Source organism: Sorex fumeus, unplaced genomic scaffold (genome assembly GCF_029834395.1).
Source record: "Sorex fumeus unplaced genomic scaffold, SorFum_2.1 ptg000086l, whole genome shotgun sequence".
Lineage (NCBI taxonomy): Eukaryota > Metazoa > Chordata > Mammalia > Eulipotyphla > Soricidae > Sorex > Sorex fumeus.
The window spans coordinates 21826294-21849819 of record NW_026606143.1 but is presented as its reverse complement, the minus strand read 5'-3'; the positions used below and the strand labels follow the sequence as shown (position 1 = coordinate 21849819).

General features: G+C 37.7%; 1 protein-coding gene across 2 annotated transcripts in view; it reads left to right on the top strand.

The window, feature by feature from the left end:
• Positions 1-23526, top strand: part of IL1RAPL1 (interleukin 1 receptor accessory protein like 1) — a 1428491-nt gene that overhangs the window by 818815 nt on the left and 586150 nt on the right. For both annotated transcript variants that reach the window (XM_056131181.1, XM_056131180.1), the window contains 2 exons: positions 7857-8043; positions 10578-10731. In XM_056131181.1, coding sequence (XP_055987156.1) covers positions 7857-8043; positions 10578-10731 — 341 coding nt within the window. The remainder of the gene's footprint in view (positions 1-7856; positions 8044-10577; positions 10732-23526) is intronic.

The following is a 23526-nucleotide window of genomic DNA, read 5'->3' as shown; positions in this document are numbered from 1 at the left end:
TAATGTCTCCATTGTAATACTCTCGTAGCTTACTGGGCTCTCTGAGAGGAGCAGAAGAATCAAACTCAGGTCGGCCGCATGTAAGGTAAATGCCCTACCCACTGTGCTGCTGCTCCAGCCCACCATGGAGGTATTTAAAAATAAATAAATAAAATTTAAAATCTAAACATTTTATTATTTTTTCATGTGAAAGAATGAGTGTTTATGCTCAGTTAAAACTGTACTCTCTGGGTGTATGGTGCCCCAAGCAGGTCGATCGGTACCTGTGAGGCAAATGCATCAGCAGCCTGATGGCTGTTTCAGATTTCCAGATACCCCAAAATTGCTGCTGAGCCTTTGGCAAGACCCCATAAACTTGGGGCAAAGTTTACCAAGAAAGTAAACAGCCAGAAATTAGGTAAGTGGAAGACACACCCACAAACCACCTCTGGCTCAGTTATATAATTGGAGGCATGGCCTCTCTGGTTCCTGATCAAACTGCTTAACGGCCATGATACCAGAGACTCAGAAACTATCTCGGAACCCAACAGATTTTGGCAGAAATGTGTCCGGTCCCTACAGTAGGTTACCGGTGCCAGGCTACCCCAGGTGGGAATAGGTTTCCTTCCCCGCCCTGTTGCCCCTGGCGTCCTAGTGGTCGCCATCCTCCAGAGGCCACTGGGCAGTCAGGTTTGGGCCCACACTGACGAGACATGCAGGGCCTCAAGGGATGGAAGTGGAGCCATTCCTTTCCTCCCTGTCCCAAGGAGACCCCGAATCGCTGCCCAACAACATCCTCTCTGGCTCCTGATCAAGCTCCTTAATGACCATGATACCAGAGACTCAGAAACGAATCTCAAAACCCAGTGGCTTTTGGCAGAAATGCATCAGGACCCCGCAGCAGGTTACTGTCATCGGGCTACCCCCGGGGGGTAAAGGGTGCTTTCTCTCTGCCTGTTTTCCTTTGGTAGCTCAGAGACCACCATCCTCTAGAGGTCGTTGAACAGTCAGGTTTGGGCCCACAGTGATGAAACACGTGGAGCCTCATGGTATAGGGGTGGAGCTGGCCCTTTCCTCCCCACCCCAATCAGACCCTGTGTCACCACCAACGAACGGCCTCTCTGGCTCCTGGTCAAGCCACTTAATAGCCATGATCCCAAAGACTCAGAAACAAATCTAGGAACCCAACGACTTTGGCAGAAATGCGACCAGTTCCTGCAGTAGGTTACTGGTGCTGGGCCACCCCAGGTGGGAATAGGTTTTGTGCCTTGGCCTGTTCCCCCTGCAAGCCCATGGCCGCCATCCTCAAGAGGCCTAAACCACTCACGGAATGAGGGTGGAGCCGGCCGTTTCCTCCCCACCCCAACAAGACCCCGATTCACCACCAACAAATGGCCTCTCTGGCTCCTGATCAAGCTGCTTAATTGCCATGATCCCAGAAACTCAGAAACAAATCTCAGAACCCAGCAGCTTTTGGCAGAAATGCGTCTGGACCCCACAGTAGGTTACTGTCACTGGGCTACCCCAGGGGGTAAAGTGTGCTGTCCCTCTGCCTGCTCCCCTTTGGCAGTTCAGTGGCCACCATCCTCCAGAGGTCATTGGACAGTCAGGTTTGGGCCCTCAGTGACAAGACATGTGGGGCCTCATAGAATGGGGGTGGAAATGTCCCTTTCCATCCCATGCCAACAAGACCTCGAGTCACCACCCATGAAAAACCTCTCTGTCTCATGATCAAGCTGCTTAATGACCATGATCTCAGAGACTCAGTAACAAATCTCGGAACCCTGCAGGTTTTGGCAGAAATACCTCCAAATTTAAGTGTTAACATTTCAGAATTTCAAAATCACATGGCCACTACTGCAGGCATGCAGCATTATATGTTATTCATAATGAGCAATAGAAAACAAATTGTCTACTGTTGCCTTTTTGGCAGATCTGAGTGTTGGGGTCACTGTCCTGTCACTGTCCTCCCGTTGTTCATCGATTTTGCTCAAGTGGGCCCAGTAATATCTCCATTGTGAGACTTTGTTGTCTCGCAATTAATTACTGTGTTTGGCATATCGAATACATCACAGGGAGCTTGCCAGACTTTGCCCTGCGGACGAGGGAGTCTCAGTAGCTTGCCAGGCTCTCCGAGAGGGGCGGGGAAATCAAACTCGGGTCGGCCATGTTGGCTGTGTGCAAGGAAAATGCCCTACCTGCTGTTCTTTCGCTCCAGCCCTAGTGTTGGGGTAAATCCCACAAAATAATGGTGGGCCTAGTGTCAAAATATTGAATGTAATTAAAGTAGAGAGAGTATTGTGGAAATCATCTGCCCCAAAAGTAGGGGGAGGGTGTGGGATGGGGGTATACTGGGGGTTTTGGTGGTGGAGAATGGGCACTGGTGAAGGTACGAATGTTTCATTATATGGCCTAGAATTATGCCCGAAAGCTTTGTAACTGTTCTCATGGTGATTCAATAAATAAAATTTTTTTTAAAAATGAAAAAAGCAAGGTGGAGTTCATGCCCAATTCAATCAGCCTAATCAGTGGCTGAATAAATAGCAGTACTCCTACATTAAACAGCGGTAGAGCATTTGCCTTGCATGCAGTCAACATGGCCGACCCAAGTTTGATTCCTCCGCCCCTCTCGAAAAGCCCGGCAAGCTACCGAGAGTATCTCGCCCGCACGTCAGAGACTGGCAAGCTCCCCGTGACATATTCGATATGCCAGACACAGTAACAACAAAGTCTCCAATGGAGACGTTACTGGGCCCGCTCAAGCAAATCGATGATCAACAGGAGGGCCTTTACTTTACTTACTTTACTTACTCCTACATTAAAAAAATACAAAAATAAAACTCTTTTCTCTGCATACATATATGTCTTTCTAAACATTTTGTAAAGTGTGAAATCAACAGTCATGATTTAACTTTATACCTGGATTGTACCCCATGTGTTTTAAACAGAAGTCTAGTGAATATGCACTGATGATTTGTACCATAAGTCCAAGTAAAGCATTCTCCATTTTATCCCATTTACTCTGTCTCATATAATTTTCCTGATGGCAGACAGCCATAGGACCATAGTGGTCGCACTAAAAATTTGACGTTGGATGAAATTCTTTACTTTGTGAGTGTGTTATTCACCTTCTTGGGGTGTTATGCTTATGAATGTGCCACAAATTGCTTGCTTCCATTAGTTCTTTGCAGTAAATACTATAGCATCTATTGGATTCTGCTTTATTTTTAGCTTTTAAAATCACTTCCTGATGATCAGTAACAGTAAACAAGTATTAAAACATTAAAATTGATTTGAAAATAGTGTTATCATGGGGAGTCTAAAATTCCAGACATTATCCAACTGTTGTATATCAGCAGTTAGTCTCACAAAACTGGTAGAATAGAAGTCAGGGAAAAAAATAATACCTAAATTTACTCATCTAGAGTCCATTTCTGAACATGTAGAGTCAGCTACACTTCTAGTGAGAAGGAAAAGGATAGCTAGAGTGAGAGTCTTCATTTTCATCAATTTTTATGTCTTTCCCACTCACTCTGATATCACAAAGGGAAAAAAGTGAGATTTTTTTTAATTCTTAGGCTTTGCTCTAATTAAATAGCAAATAGTTGTAGGTATAATCATAACAATATTATCTAATCTGCAATCTAATCAAACCTGTGTCTGTAGTATAATATGAAGATAGAAAAAAGGGAAATAATACAGAACTCACAATAAGTGAGTGCTTAAGTGAGTGCTGAGTGCTTAAGACTGGTGCTGTTCTATGTGCTTTATTTGTTGTAAATGATTTATTTACTTCTGTGTTCTTTCCAGTTATTTTCTCCTTTTACATGTAAAGAAATGACAAACTAGGATTTAATTTACTCTTGCTAGTTTTAAAAAGTTACTAAATATTAACTTGCTCTTCATTTGACTCTGGCTGTTTTTTGGTATCAAAATTTGCTATAAAATTTTAATATAAAATCTGGGTGTTTGGATTTATCACCAAATTAATAAATCATTTGAAGAAAAAGAAAGTCTATGACTTATAAATTTAAAATATTGATGTGAACAATTCAGAGCAAGACTTCACTGATCTGACTTATAAATTGAGAAGAATCATATTTAAAAAGTACTATTTCAGGACTTGAATATTTTCTTGAAAAGCATTTAAATGTGCCTTAAATCTCCTTTAAAGAAAATAATCCAACTTTTTCTTTAAAAATTATCTTTACGCAAATTTAGGAATAGCATCTTCAAGTTTGTGGAGTAAAATTAATGAATAATGCATAAGCTATATTGCTGACAAAACTAAAGAGGTTATTTTTCCATTTGGTTGTGAATTTCAAACTAAAATTTAGCACACCCTCTGAGCTATCTTCCTGGTCCCCTATTATTCTCCTGTGAGAAAAAAATTTTTTCATCTTGGATTCCTCTCATTTTTCTTTGCTCCCTCTGCCATACTGAGTCTACATCTTAAATGTGTTCTTAACGTAATTCTAACCCAATGTACACTGCTTGTATTGTTACTGCCATCATTTTTATGAATGAATGTGATTGATTTGTAATTTGTCTCACGGTACTCAAAATTCTTAATTTAGTCCAGTCCATTTACATCTATGAGTAGAAAATTCCGAATTTCAGATTTCATTATTTTCCAATATAAAGTAAAAATCTTCACAGGGACAATCATAAGTTCCAGTTTGGCTCCTGTCCACTCTGTAATTTCAGTTCCTGATCTTTCTTTAGAACTTCTTTGTAATTGACTTGCACCAAAATATTTTCAGTTCCTCAGACACGCCAATTTGTTTCATACCTTTAATCTTTTGTATATGCTATTTGCTGGAATAACTTTCAATAAGAATGCCAGATTCTTACTTATTTTTATGAGAACCAGATATCACAGTTCATGTACTGTTCTTTGCTTTGACACCAAAGTGGTTGCACATTGTTCTCCGTAGTATATATATCATTGAATGTCAAAAATTTCCTTTTTGTATTATCAATTCTCCTGGATTGTGATGGACAGAGGGTAGGGAATATGTCATCATTCTAGAAAAAAAAACTCCCACAAAATATTCTCATGGCTTTTTTTAGGGCTGTCGATTTACTTAGTGTAATGGTTAATCATGCCACATATTATTTTTGATTAGCTGTAGACTACATATTATTTGCAGTTTGACATTTATACAGTTATTCTGTCTGATTTGGTGTGCATTTTCTTTGCCTTTCAAAATAATTATGAACAATTAGCTATAATTGAGACATCAGTTTATCTTCTCTATTCTCAACATTTCCAAGAACACATATGTTTTGTCCGTACACCAAGCAATTCTTCAATGCCAGCAGGATGTCTTAAATGCATTTTAGTTTTGCCACTTTCTATACAGAGTTAGCATAAGAATGCATAGGTTTTCAGGAATTTTGCTGCATGGCTTGGAGGCTAGCCGGACATGCTGGGGGGAGGGGCAGCCCAGATGGAGAAGGGAGCACCAAGTGGGGAGTGTTGCGAGGATCCTCCCAGGATGGGAGAGGCGTGCTGAGGGTGGACTGTAGACCGAGCATGATTGGCACTCATTGCCTCTTTTGCAAACCACAAAACCCAGGATGAGAGAGGGAACAAGGGGGAATGTCCTGCCACGGAGGCAGGGTGGGATGGGGGCGTGGGGGGTGGGAGGGATACAGGGATCCGTGGTGGTGGGAAGTGGGCACTGGTTGAGGGATGGGTATTTGGTCGTTGTGTGCTTGAAACCCAAGCACAAAACTTTGTGGGTCTGCGGCTGTGCCTCATGGTGTCTCACTAATTAAAAGTTAAAAAAAGGAATTTGAATAAAAAAGCAAAATAAAATAAAAAAAAAGAATGCATAGGTTTTATTCTTAGTCCTAAAAGACTTGCCTTGCCCTATAATTCACATACCAATAGCAAGTCTAGATTGTTGTTGGTCCTTCTAATAAACCTGCTACAAATCAGTTTTTAAAAAATCTTTTCTTGGACTCAGTCATTCCTTGAATGAGTCATAAGGTGCAGAAAAGCGGTTTATTTACTATTATATGTATTTCAAAGAATATGAATTAACCACCAGGTGGAAAATATGTAGAAGGACAAAGAGACACAAAGACTTCAAGCATCTCTCTGTGTGCTTCTTCTAGAACCTCTATATAGTCACCAATCTAGAAGCTCACCAAAGGTTGATTATGTTGTTCAAAAGTTTTTGTTGAAAGACCAGAGAGCAGGTAGGGCACTAGTCTTGCCCTCTCGGCCAAAGCAGGACCCCTGCACCCAATATGGTACCCAAACCTTGCCAGGAGTGATCCCTGTCACAGAGCCAGGAGAAATCCCTGAGCACTATCAGGGGGCATAGCCTCCATTAAAAAATTTTTTTATTTAGATCACCTTTGCCAATCTCGTTCCCCTTTTCTCTGAAGACCAGTGAGTGAGGCTCCAAGATTCAGTCCGCGAATCACTTTTCTTATTCTTAGAGCTCCAACTGAGATGAAAAAGTGATCAGAAAACCCTTCTATGAAAAACTGATACTCCTTCTAGAAAGTTTCAACACTTTTAGGATATCTGTGCCAGGAATTTAGGCAAAAACTTTACATACGCTCACACACACATTTTATTATGCCAAAATTAAAGTAGGTATTATTTGGTCATTCTAATTATGCCATCCTAACATTTTAAAAAACAAAAATCAAAATAAAGAATATATTTACATGTCTGACATTTAATTCTACTTTTAACAATAAGGAATGGCTTGTATCCTGCTTGATACATTCTTAACGTTCATGGAGTAGCCATAGACTTAAACAGCCAACAGAAATAGTGCACTTAACATGGAAACTTCCATTGGTGCCAAAGTTTTCAAAGATGTGTTTGACCATTTCTAGTCTCTTACTTTCTAGATTTCTAGTCTCTTAATTTCCAAGTTATAAACTTGATTTACGAAAAGCAAGTAATGAGTAAAATGAGATGTAGATTTAATGAATGGATTATCTAGAATTGTTGATCAAGTTGGGGTTGTTCTCAAATAATGCATAAGAATGCTTCTCTTGTCTGACAATCTGGATGCTAGGTCCCAACACAAATGGATATGGGTCACTAAAGATAAAGGCTGTGCAGTCTATTTTCTACCCAGACTCATTGCAAACCTCTCCTCCCATCAAGACAACCGTACAATAAGAATTGATCATGCTTATTTCTTCCTATTCTTTCATTATTCTTAATAAGACAGATGCATTTCTCTGCTGCTCTGTTGACTTGCCACCAATTTTTGCATAAAACCTCATATTTTTTTCTTTTTGAAAAAGCTTTATTTCTCTGTCCTAAATATTCTCTTATTACTTTTATTATCTAAATATAAAATATCTCTGTTGAGCATGTTTCCAATAGAATCCTATATGTAATATCACCCCCACCCCCCACCCCCTACTCATCAGGAGCAGCAAATGAAAAGTAAATACATGGCAACATAGCAAGTAAAGATGTTTTAAATTGGTGACGAGAGAACTGCATGAGATATGCTGCATCTCTATGACAGTGATTAATCAATGGAGGTTTCAACTTTCCCACCCTTCCTCTCCTTATCTCTCTCTATATTTTTATTTTGTTTTCTGAGGGAGGGCAACTCACCGGTGTTCAGGGTTACTGCTGCCTCTGTAGTAAGGAATAACTGCTGGCAGTGCTCAGGGATAATTCCTGGTGGTGCTCAGTGGAACACATGGGGTCTTGGGGATCGAACCTGAATCAGCCAAATGCAAGGCAAATGCCCTATCTGTTGAACTATTGCTCCAGCCCTACTCTCTCCCTGTCTTAAATTAAACACACTGCCTTGACATCCCTTAATTTTCACTTGCCTTTTGAGTTCACACCAGGACATCATATTTATTTCACTTTGTTACAGAAACTCCACATACTGTATGAAAGTATCCATCTCACTGACAGTCGGTGAAAATGATACTGGACTCTGCTACAATTCCAAGATGAAGTACTTTGATAAAGCTGAACTTAGCAAAAGCAAGGAAATTTCATGCCGTGACATAGAAGATTTTTTACTACCAAGCAGAGAACCTGAAATCCTTTGGTATAAGGTATGGTCTGTGAATAATTCTATTGTTTCTAAAGAGATAAATGTGTGCCTTGCTCTAGGATGAGATTTTAAATTTAAATATGGATGAGATTTTAAATTTGGATGAGAAAAAATATAAAGCATATTTACTCTGATTCTCTCTGATTTATCTGCTTTTTTACCTAACCATTTTTATGTAAGCTCTAACAATTGCTTGAATGGAAAGAAGTATTACGGGTGTCTCCAGGAACAAGTATTTTTCTAGAATACCTGTGTATATTCAGGTCCTAGACATATCATTACTTTGTTTGATAAGTTAACTTTAGGAGTTTTGCAAGTGGTAACAAAATTTTCTGAAAATTTAGGCTCAGTGCATATATACCTATAGGATCACATACTTCCAAATACAACTTTTAAATAACTATCCTCACATTGGCCATTTATTTTTGTTTCAATCCATACTATCGAGACCTTAATCTCTAATGACCATCACTAGTGCAATTATGGGAAGGAATAAAGTGTATGTGGAATTTAAATGTCTTATAACAATGCAGATTCTTTTTCTATAACCCATTTTATTTTCTTTTTTAAAGTTATTTATTTATTGAATTACTGTGGGGGAAAGTTACAAAGCTTTCAGGTTTAAGTCTCAATCATGCAAATATCAAACACATTTCCCTTTACCAATACTTAATTTTCACCATGAAGAACCCCAATAAACCCCCCCTCCCAACCCTCCCAATGCCTGTGAGGCAGATGAATTCTAGTTAACACTCTATCTACTTTGACTAGATTCATTGTTTCAACAAAAGATGCACCATTATTATTTAGAGTTTACACTCCCAAATCAGACATGCTGAAAAGGCATTGTGAAATAATTTGTTTTCTACAGCTGGTCACAAGAATCCAACAATGTCGGATTTTGGATTTCTGGTATTTTACTTATTAACCCTGGAAGTATTTCTGCTGATTCAGATAGTTATGAGATTGGTTTCTGTGCTCTGGAGCCATGGCCATGCAGGAGAGCTGCTTGTGGGGGGCAACTCGTGACCTTGGTAGGGCGTGAAGGATGAGCCGGGAACGCCCCCTTCCCATGTGGTTTTAGTCGCCCCATCATGACCAGCTCATACCTGGCTTTCCACAATGCTCCCAAGCGGCTGCCATCTTTTTTTCCCCATTATATATTTTTTCAGTGTAATCAGTTCACAGTTTGGGTAGAGCGATAGCACAGCAGTAGGGCGTTTGCCTTAAGTGCAGCTGGCCCAGCCGAGCTGGGTTTGATTCCTCCACCCCTCTTGGAGAGCCCGGCAAGCTGCTGAGAGTATCTCGCCCCCATGGCAAAGCCTGACAAGCTACCCGTGACGTATTCAATATGCCAAACACAGTAAAAACAAGTCTCACGATGGAGACGTTACTGGGTCCGCTCTAGGAAATTGATGAACAATGGGAGGACACTGGACAGTGCAGTTCAATCAGTTCACAGTTTATATGGTTGTGATAGATTATGAAGCCAATATGAGGCAATACATGTATATACATTCATCTGAAATAATTGTGTTCTAATCATACAAAACAAAATAGCTGCCTGAAAAAATTTGATGTGACAACAGATATCTTTTATAATATAAACTACCTCTGAATGGAGTCAAAAGGTTTAAGCTATTTTAACCTTATTCCATTGATTTCAAGTCTGGCTAAATGAAATGGACTTTTGTTTTTTTGGCACAAACAGTTATATCCTGAGCCAGCATCATTATAATCCAAACTTAATTCAGTGACAATAATTTGGCAGATCCATTAACAGTGAAAATAATAATTTGTGTACTGTAAAAGAACTTGCACATAAATATGCCATTTTTTCTTGGGTTATAGAAATATTATTTATATATATTACAGAGATTTAATTGTGTATAAATAATTAAATTTAGCACTAAAAACTTTGGGTAGGGTAATTTATCTCTTTTGTTTTTTTGCTTTTGGTTCACACCTGGAGGTGCTCAAGGCTTACTCTGGGCTATATGCTCAGGGATCAATCCCGGCACAGGGGACCATGTGGGCTCCCTGGGATGAACCTGGTTCAGCCTCATGCAGAGCAACTCTTTCACTGATATACTGTCTCTCCAGCCCAAGAGTCATTATCTCAAGGAATATTTTTTTGCTTTCCAAAGCATTGACATATTTTATATTGTCAGGATCAAAATGATCCAAATAGTCAACTTTGCAATCTTCAATGCGGACTATTTTCTTCTAAAAATCATGTTTTAAGTAAAACCCAAAATACTCCCTTTTCTTATATGTAATAAATCAAAACATGTATGAGATGGAGACACTAATCTTAATAGTTAAAAAAGTAACTCTTGTTGAAAATACTCTTCAAAATGGGGTACCTGATTTCCTAGATATGTAGAAAAGTTATGAAAATCTTTAACAGTAATTGTATACTCTTTATTCCTTCTAAAATGCAACTTTAGAAAATTTTGATTTAGTCATTTTAAGTACTCTTTTCTACTTTTCAGGTACTACATATCTTACAATTCTTTTATGTTCTCTGTGTAGGAATGTAGGACAAAAACATGGCGGCCAAGTATTGTGTTCAAAAGAGATACCCTGCTTATAAAGGAAGTCAGAGAAGATGACATTGGCAATTATACCTGTGAGTTAAAATATGGAGGCTTTGTTGTGAGAAGAACTACTGAATTAACCGTCACTGGTAAGACATATTCAATATTTTATTTGCAAATATTGGTGCTACCAATTTAAATGTGAATTTTATGCTGCGTATTGGCCTTTTTGAATCTGTGCAATGGAAGAAGTACTTAACAAAATGCTAAGTGTATTCCTAGAGGTGAAATTTATTCCTTCTTACTTTGAAATCACCTTATGCTAAACTGCATTTTAAAGGTTAAAGAAAATATGCTTAGGGAATTATAGGAATGTTAGCTTTGGAAAGAACTTGAAATAATAAGTTTATAATTTCAGAAAATTAGACTTGTATTTTGGAGTGGTATCATTTTTGGAAACACTTTAGAGTTTATCACTAAATGGATATATAAAATGTTTCTGTCTTTGTGTGTTGATCCAAATTTGAAAAATTATCATTAGGTTATTTATTTATCCTGTAAAATTTTTGAAAAATAGCATAATTTTCCTACAACCATTGGATAATTATATGTGAGATTCAATGAATGAAGTTATTGCATAGTATTGGCTAAGGTTGAAGGGCATGAGAATATTCAAAATATTGTCTGAAATCGTACATCTGTAACTTATCTGAATTAATGTGAATTACAAATAATTTTAGAATATCAGACTTAGAGACAAAAAAGAATATTTTCTTCATGTATAAAAGGGAGTTGAAAAATTGCCTTTTTTATTTGAAAGGTTTTTGCAAGCATCTACTGAGTATAGTAATATATATGAAATCAGTTTGCAAATGACATAATTATACCCAAATGGGTATCACTTTGTCAATTTTAAGTCATATAAAAATTGCACTATATTATTTTCTACTTTATAGTGATTCTGAGATAAAATGAGGGAATAAACAGGAAAAGCATTATTCTCAGCTAATGAAAGAAATTCTTCTCAGTGGCTTACTATAAAAATCATATTTATAAAACATACAGAAAATTACAGAAAGGATACAAAGTATTTTAAATATATCTGTATATGTTCATTGGAAAACAAAAACAGTTGTTCTATATATGAAAAGTACTTTGTGGTGATCACTTTCATCTCTAATTATCTTGTCTTACAAATCTTGAAGCTTTGACAGTTTTCCTTAAAAACTAAATATTGCCTCATTAAATTTAATTGGTGGTTAGTAATTATTCGGATGGAAAAATATTTAGTAAGGAACTCTTTATAATGACTTTTATAAATATTAGGCCCAGTAACTGACATGAGCAATGTATTACACGTTAATCATAAATGCATATTTACTATCTGGCATGACATGCCTATTATGTACATATATATTTATATATGTATTATACTAATTGACTCTGCTTATTATATGTATTAGATCTCTGTATAAAAGATTTAAACACAATTATAAGTATCTCTATCTTTAATGGAATAGTAAAGATATAAATGTCTGTACTTAAATTTTTTTACAATAGATAGTGACATTCTTAAATCCCAATCAATATGCAGTCTTTTTAAAGTCGGTTAATATAAAGTAATCAAAAAATGCAAAGAAAGATCTTCTATTCCTTTTTATTGAATCACCATGAGAAACATAGATACAAAGTTGTTCCTGAAGGGGTTTTGATCATACAAAAAAATCTATTTTCCTTCTTTCTTTCTTTCTTTCTTTCTTTCTTTCTTTCTCTCTCTTTCTCTCTTTCTTTCTTTCTTTCTTTCTTTCTTTCTTTCTTTCTTTCTTTCTTTCTCTCTCTTTCTTTTTTATTAGTGAAACACCATGAGGTACAGTTATAGACTTACAATTTTTGTGCTTGGGTTTCAGTTATACAATGATTGAGTACCCATCCTTCCACCACTGCCCATTCTCCACCTACAGTGCTCCCAGTATCCCTCCCACCTCCCCCATTCTCCCCCATCCCACCCCACCCCTGTGTCAGGGCATTCCCTTTTGTTTTCTCTCTCCTTTTGGGTGTTGTGGTTTGCAAAAGAGGCATTGAGTGGCAATCATGTTTGGTCTATAGTCTACTTTCAGCATGCTTCTCTCATCCTTGGAGGATCCTTCCAACACCGTTTATTTGGTCCTCCCTTCTCTAACTGAGCTGCCTTTTCCCCTAGCATGTGCAGCTGGCCTGCAAGCCATGGAGCAAATCTCCTGGTACTTATCTCAGCTATTCTTGGGTGTTAGTCTCCTATTTTGTTATTTTATATCCAGATGAATACAATCTTTCTATGTCTGTTCCTCTCTTTCTGACTCATTTCACTTAGCATGATATTTTCCATGTAGTACCACTTGTATGTAAATTTCATGAATTCATCTTTTCTAACAGCTGCATAGTACTCTGTTGTGTAGATGTACCAAAGTTTCTTTAACCAGTCTTCTGTTCTCGGGCAGTCAGTTTTTTTCCCTGATTTTGGCTATTGTGAATAGTTCAGCAATGAACATAGAAGTGCAAATATCATTTCGACTATACTTTTTTGCCTCTCTGGGATATATTCCCAGGAGTGGTATAGCTGGGCCAAATGGGAGCTCAATTTCTAATTTTTTGAGAATCATCCATACTGTCTTCCTAAAGGGCTGAACCAATCGTCATTCCCACCAGCAGTGAAGGGGAATCCCTTTCTCACCACATCCACGCCAACACAGGTTTCTTTTGTTCTTTTGGAGGTGGGCCACTCTGTGGTGTGAGATAATATCTCATTGTTGTTTTGATCTGCATCTCCTTGATGATTAGTGATGTAGAGCATTTTCTCATGTGCTTTTAGCCATTTGGATTTCTTCTTTGGAAAAGTTTCTGTTTATTTCATCACCCCATTTTTGATGGGGTTAGGTGTTTTCTTCTTGTGGAGTTCAACCAGTGCTTTTTATGTCCTTGATATCAACCCCTTATCAGGTGGGTATTGGGTAAATATCCTGTCTCTTTCTGTCGATTGTCTTTATATTCTGATCTCTGTATCTTTTGAGGTATAGAAGCTTCTAAATTTAAGATAGTCCCATTTGTTTATCTCTGTTTCCACTTGGTTGGTCAGTGGAGTGTCATCTTTGAAGATACTGTTAGCCTCAATATCGTGGAGAGTTTCGCTGATCTTGTCTTCAATGTACCTTATGGATTGTGGCCTGATGTTGAGATCTTTAATCCATTTTGATCCAACTTTTGTGCATGGTGTTAATTTGAGGTCTAAGCCCATTTTTTGCATGTGGTTGTCCAGTTATGCCAGCACCATTTGTTAAAGAGGCTTTCTTTGCTCCACTTCACATTTTTTGCAACCTTATCAAAGATTAGATGTTCATACATTTGGGGTCAAGCTCTCACTATTTGCAGATGACATGATACTATATCTTGAGAATCCTGAATGCTCTACCAAGAAACTCCTAGAAACAATAGTCTTGTACAGTAAAGTTGCAGGCTATAAGATCAATGCCCAAAAATCTATGGCCTTCCTATATGCAAATAATGAGACAGAGGAAAGTGACATAAAAAAATAATCCCATTTACAATTGTGCCCCAGAAAATCAAATACCTCAGAATCAGCCTAACTAAAGACATAAAGGACCTCTACAATAAAAATTACAAAACGCTATTCCATGAAATAAAAGAGGACACGAGGAAATGGAAACACATCCCTTGCTCATGGATAGGAAGAATCAACATCGTCAAAATGGCAATACTCCCAAAAGAATTATACAGATTCAATGCGATCCCTATAAGGACACCCATGAAATTCTTCAAAGAAATAGATCAAGCACTCCTGAAATTCATATGGAACAACAAACACCCACGAATAGCTGAAGCAATTCTTGGGAAAAAGTTGTGTGGAGGCATCATCCTCCCCAACCTCAAACTCTACTACAAAGTGGTAATAATTAAAACAGCATAGTACCGGAACAAAGGCAGGACCACAAACCAATGAAACAGTGTGGAATATTTGTACACAAAAAATCTATTCTTAAAATGTAGGTTTGCCTTTGTTCATTTGAGTCCAGGACTAATGTTTCTTAAGCTAATTATTCTACTTCTAGAAAAATCAGGATACTAGATCTCAATCTAGTAAAAGATAATTGAAAAACTGTTTGATATAGACTGGAAACCAAGTTCCAAGTGAAAAATAATCTAAATAAAGATATTTTACATAACCAATAATACAATTTCTACTAAATTCTTCTCAAAGCTACTATATTCTCCTTACTTCCTTTCTTACAAAGACTTTCATTTTATTTATCTAAAAGGAAGCATACATTTTTTATGTCCAAGACAAAGTAAAATTTTAACAAAAATTTTTGTTCAGCAGATTATCATGAATATGTCTAAATTATATGTAACATCCCTTTGGGTAATATAAAATATAAGCACAGCTAGGGAATATGTGGAATTTTTGCTAATGTTGAGAGCTTCATGCTTTAGAATTCAATACAATATGATTGTTTTGTTTTGTTTGGGGGCCATAGCTTACAAAGGTGTAGATTTACTCCTGGCTCTGCACTCAGGGATCACTTCTGGTGAACTTGGTGGACCAAATTGGGTGCCCGGGATTGAATATGCAAGGAAAATGTCCTACCTGCTATACTATCACTCCATCCCCAAATACAATGTTATTTTAGTGCATCTTAATTGTCGACAAAAGTCTATTGACAAAATATACTTGTGCCTAATATTGTTTCAAATATTGGGAAACTAGAAGCTACAAATATTGACTATGTGATCAAATTGAACAATTTCAACAATCTAATTCCTATCTTTATGTTTTTATTTTTGGGCCACACCAGGTAGCACTCAGGAGTTACTCCTATTTCAGTGCTCAAGGGTCACTTTTGGCACTGGTTCAGGACCATATGCAGTGCCAGATATAGAGCCTGGGCCTCTAATTCCAAAATTAAATCTTATTTTAAAACACATTTATCAAAGCACAACAGTTCACAAAGTTATTCATGGTGTTTTGACATACACTGTTCCAGCATGATGCCACTACCAGTGTTCCCAGAAACAAATTTTATCTTTTAGTAAATAAAGGTTGGCATTTCTCTAGATGGTAATTTAGTGTTTTGTATGTTGGGTTTATGTATACCATAATATTTACTAAATATAAATATCATATCAAATATCATATGGTATGATATAATTTAATTTTAGTTGTATATACCAGAGCCAATACTGAGTATTTTGACATATATTAGAAGGATTTCTATGTAAAAATGAAAGAATACAATAGGTGAAAAAAGGAAACTTCAGAATACATAGAGTATCTAAAATGTGCAAGGCAATATTATCAGATTTGTAATAAGCCAAGGGAAAACTTTGTGTGTGAAGTAGTTGCTCAGTAAAAGATAACAGTGAAAGAAATAATAAACCTGCTTAGCAATTTTAGTAGGTGTTAAATGTTTTAAAAATTATGTTAAGATATTTCAATGTTATCTCTAGCCTCAACCCTTTTCTCTAAGTCTAAACCACACTGATGTTTTTATTTTTCTCTTTCAAATATCTTCCATACAAACTCTTACCTATGATGTCTGCCCTCTTAACTACTTTTTCTTCTACATTGTCACAGGATTTATTTACAGTTGTTCAAAGTAAAATATTCTGTCTTCAGGCATGTACTTCTCCATGTTGAGTTTAATAAATTGCGTTTGGTTGCATTAGAAGTATATAAAATTTATTGTACACATATCACATATATGCTTGCTTTGTTTACTGAGAGGTCAGAGAAGAAACCATTGTTTCATATGCATATATACATACATATGTCTATATATGCATATATATGTCTGTTATCCTTAGTATCTGCTCAGATGTGTTTCACACTTTTAAAATTCAGATGTTTGCTTTTACTATTGCTTAGTTTTTAGAATAAGTTTCACATTTTTTTCTTACAAGTAAATTATCAGATGAGTTTTGAAAGTATTTTCTCTGAATCTGCACCTTGTATTTTTTTTGAGGGACAGGGATAGGGCCGCATAAGGAGGAGCTCAGGATTTTGTCCTGGCTCTGTGCTCAGGGATCACTTCAGGTGGGAATCTGGGGACCATATACTGTTTTGGGAATCTAACATGGATCAGTCATATACAAAGAAAACACCTTATTCCTGTACTCTTTTTGGCCCTGTAGATTATATTTTTATTACTCTTTATTTTGGAGTCCTAACTGACTGTATTCAGGGATTACTTCTGGTTCTGTGCTCAGGTATCATTTGTGGTGGGGGCTTAGGAGATCAAACCATGTTTGGTCAAGTGCAAAGCGAATGCCATACCTGCTAAACTATCTTTTCAGCTCCTGTGCCTTGTATTTTTTGTGTTTGTTTTATTTTTGTAGTTTGCAACTTTATTTTCCAAACAATAACTTCACAGAACAAAATCTTATATTTTTATTTTATACTTTTATGATATGCAGACTTACATAAAATTATTATCAATATTGCTTTCACTGAAGCCCACACAATTTAAGGTATATTTTCAATTCATATATATATATATGATTGTGGGCCAAAAATATACATATATTTTGTTTCTTTTTTTTCTTTTTGGACCATACCCACTAATGTGGTTACTCCTTGCTATGCACTCAGGAATTGCTTCTGGTGGTAATCAGGGACCATATGGTGTGCCAGGTATTGAATCCAGATTGGCTACATGCAAGGTAACATCCTACCTGCTATGCTATCTTTCCAGCCCCTCAAAGTATTTCTTATTTGAGGCCAGAGCAATAGTACAGTAGGTAGGTTTTTGCCTTGCACACAGCCAACCCAGGTATAATTATCCCTTATATTGCCTGGAGTAATTCCTGAGTGCAAAGCCAGGAGTAACCCCTGAGCATGTCTGGATGTGGCCCCAAACCAAAAACAACACAAAGAAAAAAAATGTTTTATTTTGAGAATGTTTGTCTTATATGTTATTTAGAAATTTATTATTCAAAGCATTTGTTTTTTACAATTATTTTTATCTTAATTTCTAATTTCCAAGTTATGAACTTGGTATATTATTTCTATTTGTTTTAAATTTGTTAAAGTATACTTTATGACCTAGAATATCTTCTGTCTTGGTGAATGTCCCTTGAGAGCTTTAGTAAAATGTGTACTTTGACATTGTTTCGTGGCACATGCTATAAATATCGCTGAAATCAAATTTACTAATGGTGTTACAAAAGTCAGCTATACTCATACTAATTTCTATTTTGATCTCTATCACTGAAAGTGTTGCATATCAAAATATAGTAGTGGGCTTATTTATTTATGATTTAAATTGCAAAAAATTTGCCTCAGAATTTTTGTGCTCTATTGTTGGGTGTATATATTTGGATTGGTATATAGTTTTCAGTGCAAGATTTACAAGCCCAATGAAAATCTAGTATGTCCTATCCATAGTAGTCATTTAACAGATGCATAAACTGATTTAACATGGATATATTTCAGTTCCAATCAGTTTGATTTTAAATTGTGTTTATATTTAGAAAAGTGATATTTTTGTACTGGGTCATGTAACATTTTTTAGAATTCCAATATTAGTAGATAAAATTGTGAAAATATTCAAATTTGTATCAATACTAATACAACAAAATATTGTCATGCCTTTGGATCATTTTCATTAACTTTAACTCATACCAAGAGTTTAACCATAATCTTATGTCAGATCTGTGGGAATGTGGGCACCTGTAAAATGTGGGCACATATCATATATAGAACTACTTCATAAAAGACCTAGTAACATTGTACCTACCATTCAACCTACCAATTCTGCCTAGCAATTTCATCCATATTGTAGAAAACTACATAATTTTATCTTTTCTTAGAGTTGCATACTATTCCTATATATATATTTGGGCTGGAGCGATAGCACAGCAAGTAGGGTGTTTGCCTTGCACGCAGCCAACATGACCAACACAAGTTCGATTCCTCTGCCCCTCTCGGAGAGCCCGGCAAGCTACCGAGAGTATCTCACCAACACGGCAAAGCCTGGCAAGCAACCCGTGACGTATTCCATATGCCAAACACAGTAACAACAAGTCTATATTTTAAGTTGTATATATACCATAGTCAATAATTAATATCAATATTGTCTGGTATTTAGATCTGAAAATATAGGCATTAGTCATGGTACATGTTTATATATTTTGAGATTAAGGAAAATACATAATACATAGATTTTTTTCAGAAAACGTTGATGAAATTATGTTATATTTGCTTTTATCTGTTTAATACTTATTTTTCCTTTTTTAAAAATTTTAATTAGTGAAACACCATGAGGTACAGTTGTAGACTTACAAATTTTTGTGCTTGGGTTTCAGTTATACAATGATTGAGTACCCATCCCTCTACCAGTGCCCTTTCTCCACCTCCAGTGCTCCCAGTATTCCTCCAGCTTTCCAAATTTGAAAAGACAAACTCAAAACAAAATACCATCCACTATAGCACCATTCACATTTATTATAAAATGTTTGAAATGAATCAGTCCAATTAAAAATCCATTAAATTTCTAGAACTAATAAAGTGATGGTAAATAAATGATATATAAGTGGATTTTGAAAATGTTCCATCAGGAAAAATTCCAATAATGTTTAAGAAGCAGAGACAGTCAAGATATAGAAAACTTATTTGCAAAAGCAAAATTAATAAGTTGGCACCTTTAAGACTATGATAGTTTTAGATGTTTAGATGGTTCTAGCTTTATTTAATAATGAATCTGTACCCCTATTTCACACCATACACCTGGTGTTCTGTTTGCTATACTTTTTGGTTTGGGGATAACACCTAATTGGGCTCAAGGATTATACCTGCAAAGCATTGCTCCAGCCTAGTGAGATATCTCTTTGGCCCCTGGTACATTTTTACCAGATAATTTCAAATCACCACAGGCTGAATTTAGTCTCTGAAAAAATATATCTTCCTCTCCTTTTTGAGGAAGCTGAAGCAAAGAAAGTTCATGTGGCTTGATCACTTGATCACTGGACTTCCCGTTAATTGTTGATTTGCTCGAGCAGCACCAGTAACATCTCCATTTGTTCCTGTCGCGTACTAGTGTAGCCCAATGGCGTCTATTCGCTCTAGGAACACGAAGAGCCTCAAATCGATCATTCATGATCTTGATGAAGAAGTCTGACTATCTGGTAGGTGGGCAGCCACGCAGTCTTTTGACATCCCGTGAAATCCAGTCGGTAACAGCTCTAGTCCAGCAGTCGTCTTTAAATCTCATTACGTGACCAGCCCATCTGATTTTTGAAACCTTGGCAAACAAGACAGCGTCCCTGATTCTTGATCATCGACGGAGTTCGGAAGTCCGGATTCTTTCTCTCATTTGAGTGAAACGTGATGTTCCAAGCATGGCTCTTTCAGTTCCTCTTTGGGAGACCCGAATAGCGATCTCATCCTGTTTGCGTAGGGCCCAGGTCTCTGAGGCGTATGTTAATGCAGGAAGAACACTGGAATCAAAGAGATGTGCCTGGAACCAGAGGTTCTTCGTCCTCTTAGCTATTTCTTCGACGCTCTTGAAGGCATTCCAAGCCGCTCTCTTCCTCCTGCGCAGTTCGGGTGCCAGGTCATTTGTCATGTTGACTTCTCGACCTAGGTACACATAGCTGTTGCATTCGGAGATGGTCGTTCTGTTGAGAGCAAATGAGGCGTCAGGAACGAGGCTGTTTCTCATAAACATTGTCTTTATAAGATTCAGCTGTAGTCTGACCTTTACACACTCACGGTCAAAGTTGGCCAGCATTTGTGCTGCTTGGCTAAATGTTTGGTGTTATTAAAACAATGTCATCAGCAAAGCGGAGGTGGTGTAGTTGCCGACTATATATCTTCACTCCCATTCCTTCCCATTCCAGTCGTCGCATGATGTTCTCGAGGGTGGCACTGAAGAGTTTTGGTGAAATGGTATCACCCTGCCAAACCCCTCTCTTGACATCAATGATCACTTCTTTGTAGAATGGTGAGATGCTGGTAGTGAATCCACAATACAGCTCATGGAGGATCTTGATGTATTGGGCTTGAATGCCCTGATTGGCTAGGGCTTCAATGACCACTTCTGTCTCAACAGAATCAAAGGCCATCTTTAAATCAATGAACGTTAGAAAGAGCGGCATCTTGAACTCCCGAGAAACCTCAATGAGCTTGGTTATCGTGTGGATATGGTCGATGGTGCTGAATCCTTTGCGGAACCCAGCTTGCTCACATGCTTGTCCTTCATCTAGTGTTCTGCCAATCCTATTTAGGATGACTCGAGTGAACAACTTGTAGATGACAGACAATAGGCAGATCGGGCGATAGTTGCCAATGTCATGGATGTCTCCCTTCTTGTACAGTAGTACAGTCCTGCTGGTTTTCCACTGGGACGGAATCTTGCATTCAGACAGGTAGCGTGTGAAGAGCCGAGCCAGTGTCTTGTTGAGTACTGACGGCAGGATCTTCAGGTGTTCAGGTCTGACCTTGTCTGGGCCGGGTGCTGTTTGTTTCTTTACTGATGAAATGGCGTGTCGGATTTCGGAAGGGAGAACATTGGGAATGACATATCCATCCTGTGGAATTTGGTATGTCGTTAAGTGAACATGGCTATCAAAGAGATTTGAGTAGAAGTCATGGATAATCTTCTCCATTCCCATTCTGGAAGATGTGATAGATCATCAGGATGTCGGAGAGCAGTCATCTTGGTCTTGTAGTTGGCGAAGGACAGGCAGGTATTATGAATACTTTTCCCAGCTTCTGCCGCATCACACCAGCACTTCTGCTCTTCTCTCTTTGAGGTCTTCCTTGATCGCATCTCTGCACTGCTTTGCAAGCTCGGTCGTTCGCTTGTGGTTGCCTGAGGCATGCGCCAAACCATGTTGGCGAATAAGTTCAAGAGTTTTCGAAGATTGGCATTTTTTTGTGGCTATCCCTCTCTTGGCGTTCCTTGCACAATTATGGAGGTGCTGAACCAGTCGATCGTATTCCTCGTCAATGTTGTTAACAATGACATCTTGCCATGTTGCCGCAATGGTGCCAAAGAGCTCCCAGTTGGTGGTAGTTCTGAGAGTTCTCTTTTTAAACTTTGCAGCCCTTTCTCCCTGCTCTGTGAAGTAGAATTTTGCATGAAGGAGACATTGGTCTGATCCCGTTTGGAATTTTGGGACAACAGCGACATTGGTCAGGCAAAACCGTTGATTAAATATGATGTGGTCTATTTTGTTGTGGAATCGTCCACCGGGAGACTCCCATGTCCAATATTTAGATTCGGCCTTCTGGAACTGTGAGTTACCATGGATCGTCTAGGTCGACATGATGAACTCAGTCTCTCACTCTGTTCATTCCATTCTAGGCCATGGGTCCTGATGTGAAGTTCTTCAGCTGATCTTCTTGGTCCTATCTTGGCATTAAAATCACCCACAATGATCTTGTAGAAGGTGCGGTCTTCTTTATAGAACTTCTCCAGCTCCATGTAGAACTTCTCAATTTCTCCTTCATCATAATTAGATGTTGGTGCATAGACAATGAAGATAGAAACTGCAGGCAGTGAGCCACATCTATTCAAATGTAAACATCTGATTCAGGTTTTAGGCATTCGAATGAATCAATGCTCATGACCAAGTTTGTGTTGACAAGGACACCGACACCTCCGACACCTCTTTTATCGCATGTTCCGCGGAACAATTCTTCTCCCGTGTCGAAAACTGCATGATGAGTTTTGTACCTTCTTGTCTCAGTCAGACCAATGATGTCGTACTTGATCTTTCGCACTTGTACCATCAGGTCCTCGATGGATGCATCTGATGCTAGCGTACGTGCATTGAAAGTACAGACGATCATTTTTGTATTCCTTCGTTGTGGCAGCCTAGTTCGGCCTTGAGATTTTATCGGCCTCTCCTTTCTCATCTTTCTCAATGCTGCCTTATTGGTGAAGCCTTCAGAGTCAGGGGAATGAGACTCATTGTAATTACTGGTTTTGGCATATAGAATACATAACTGATAGCTTGTGAGGCTCTGCTGCGGGCGGAATACTCTCGGTAGCTTGCAAAGCTTTCCGAGAGGGATAGAGACTTTTGGGGCGACCTCTAATCGCTCTTGTAGGTGTTACCATATTTGAATCCTATCAAATATAGTAGGGCAATTCTGGAAGATGGGTATTTAATGTGGCTTATTAAAGTAAAAACATGCATCCATCGTGATGGGCTCGAGAGATAATACAGGAGTTAAGGCAAGGCACTTGCTTTGTACATAGCCAACTCCAATTTGACCCTTAGCACCATAAATGGTGCTCAAATTACTGCCAGGAGTGATCCCTGAGCACAGAACAAGTAATCCCTAAATTTCAACAGGTATACTTTCTTTCCCACCCACCCAAAACACAGAAATATGCATCAAAGTTACAAACTGAGGAATAAGATTCCACTCTCTGAATTTATGATTTTCTCCACTAGATAATTAATACTTAAGCACTGTGCTTTTCATATTAGTTCCAATGATCACCATGGAAGATTTATCTTTTAAGTCGAACTAAAACATATTTTACTATGAATCATTTAATTCTGCTTCAACTGATGCAATTAAATGTTGTAGTGTGGTCTAGCCTGGGGGGAGACTAATAACATGTTTCTTTATTTCTTTAAATATATATGCATTTTTATTACCTATTAATAAAAACTTTTCTTGAACTATTATATGTAGAAGTGATGTTTGCTAATTACGATTTAACAAAAAATGGTGAAATTGATAATGTGTGATTATTCACATTCTGAATTCACTTTATACATTTAGTAGCATGTAAAATCTTTATTTATTTTTATAGATATGAACTAGTGGTACTCACCACTCCAGGAACACTACTGATGATGCTCATGTGTCTAATATGCTAAAATTAATGCTGAAAACAACCATCACAGATATTATTTTTAATATTGTGTAACTT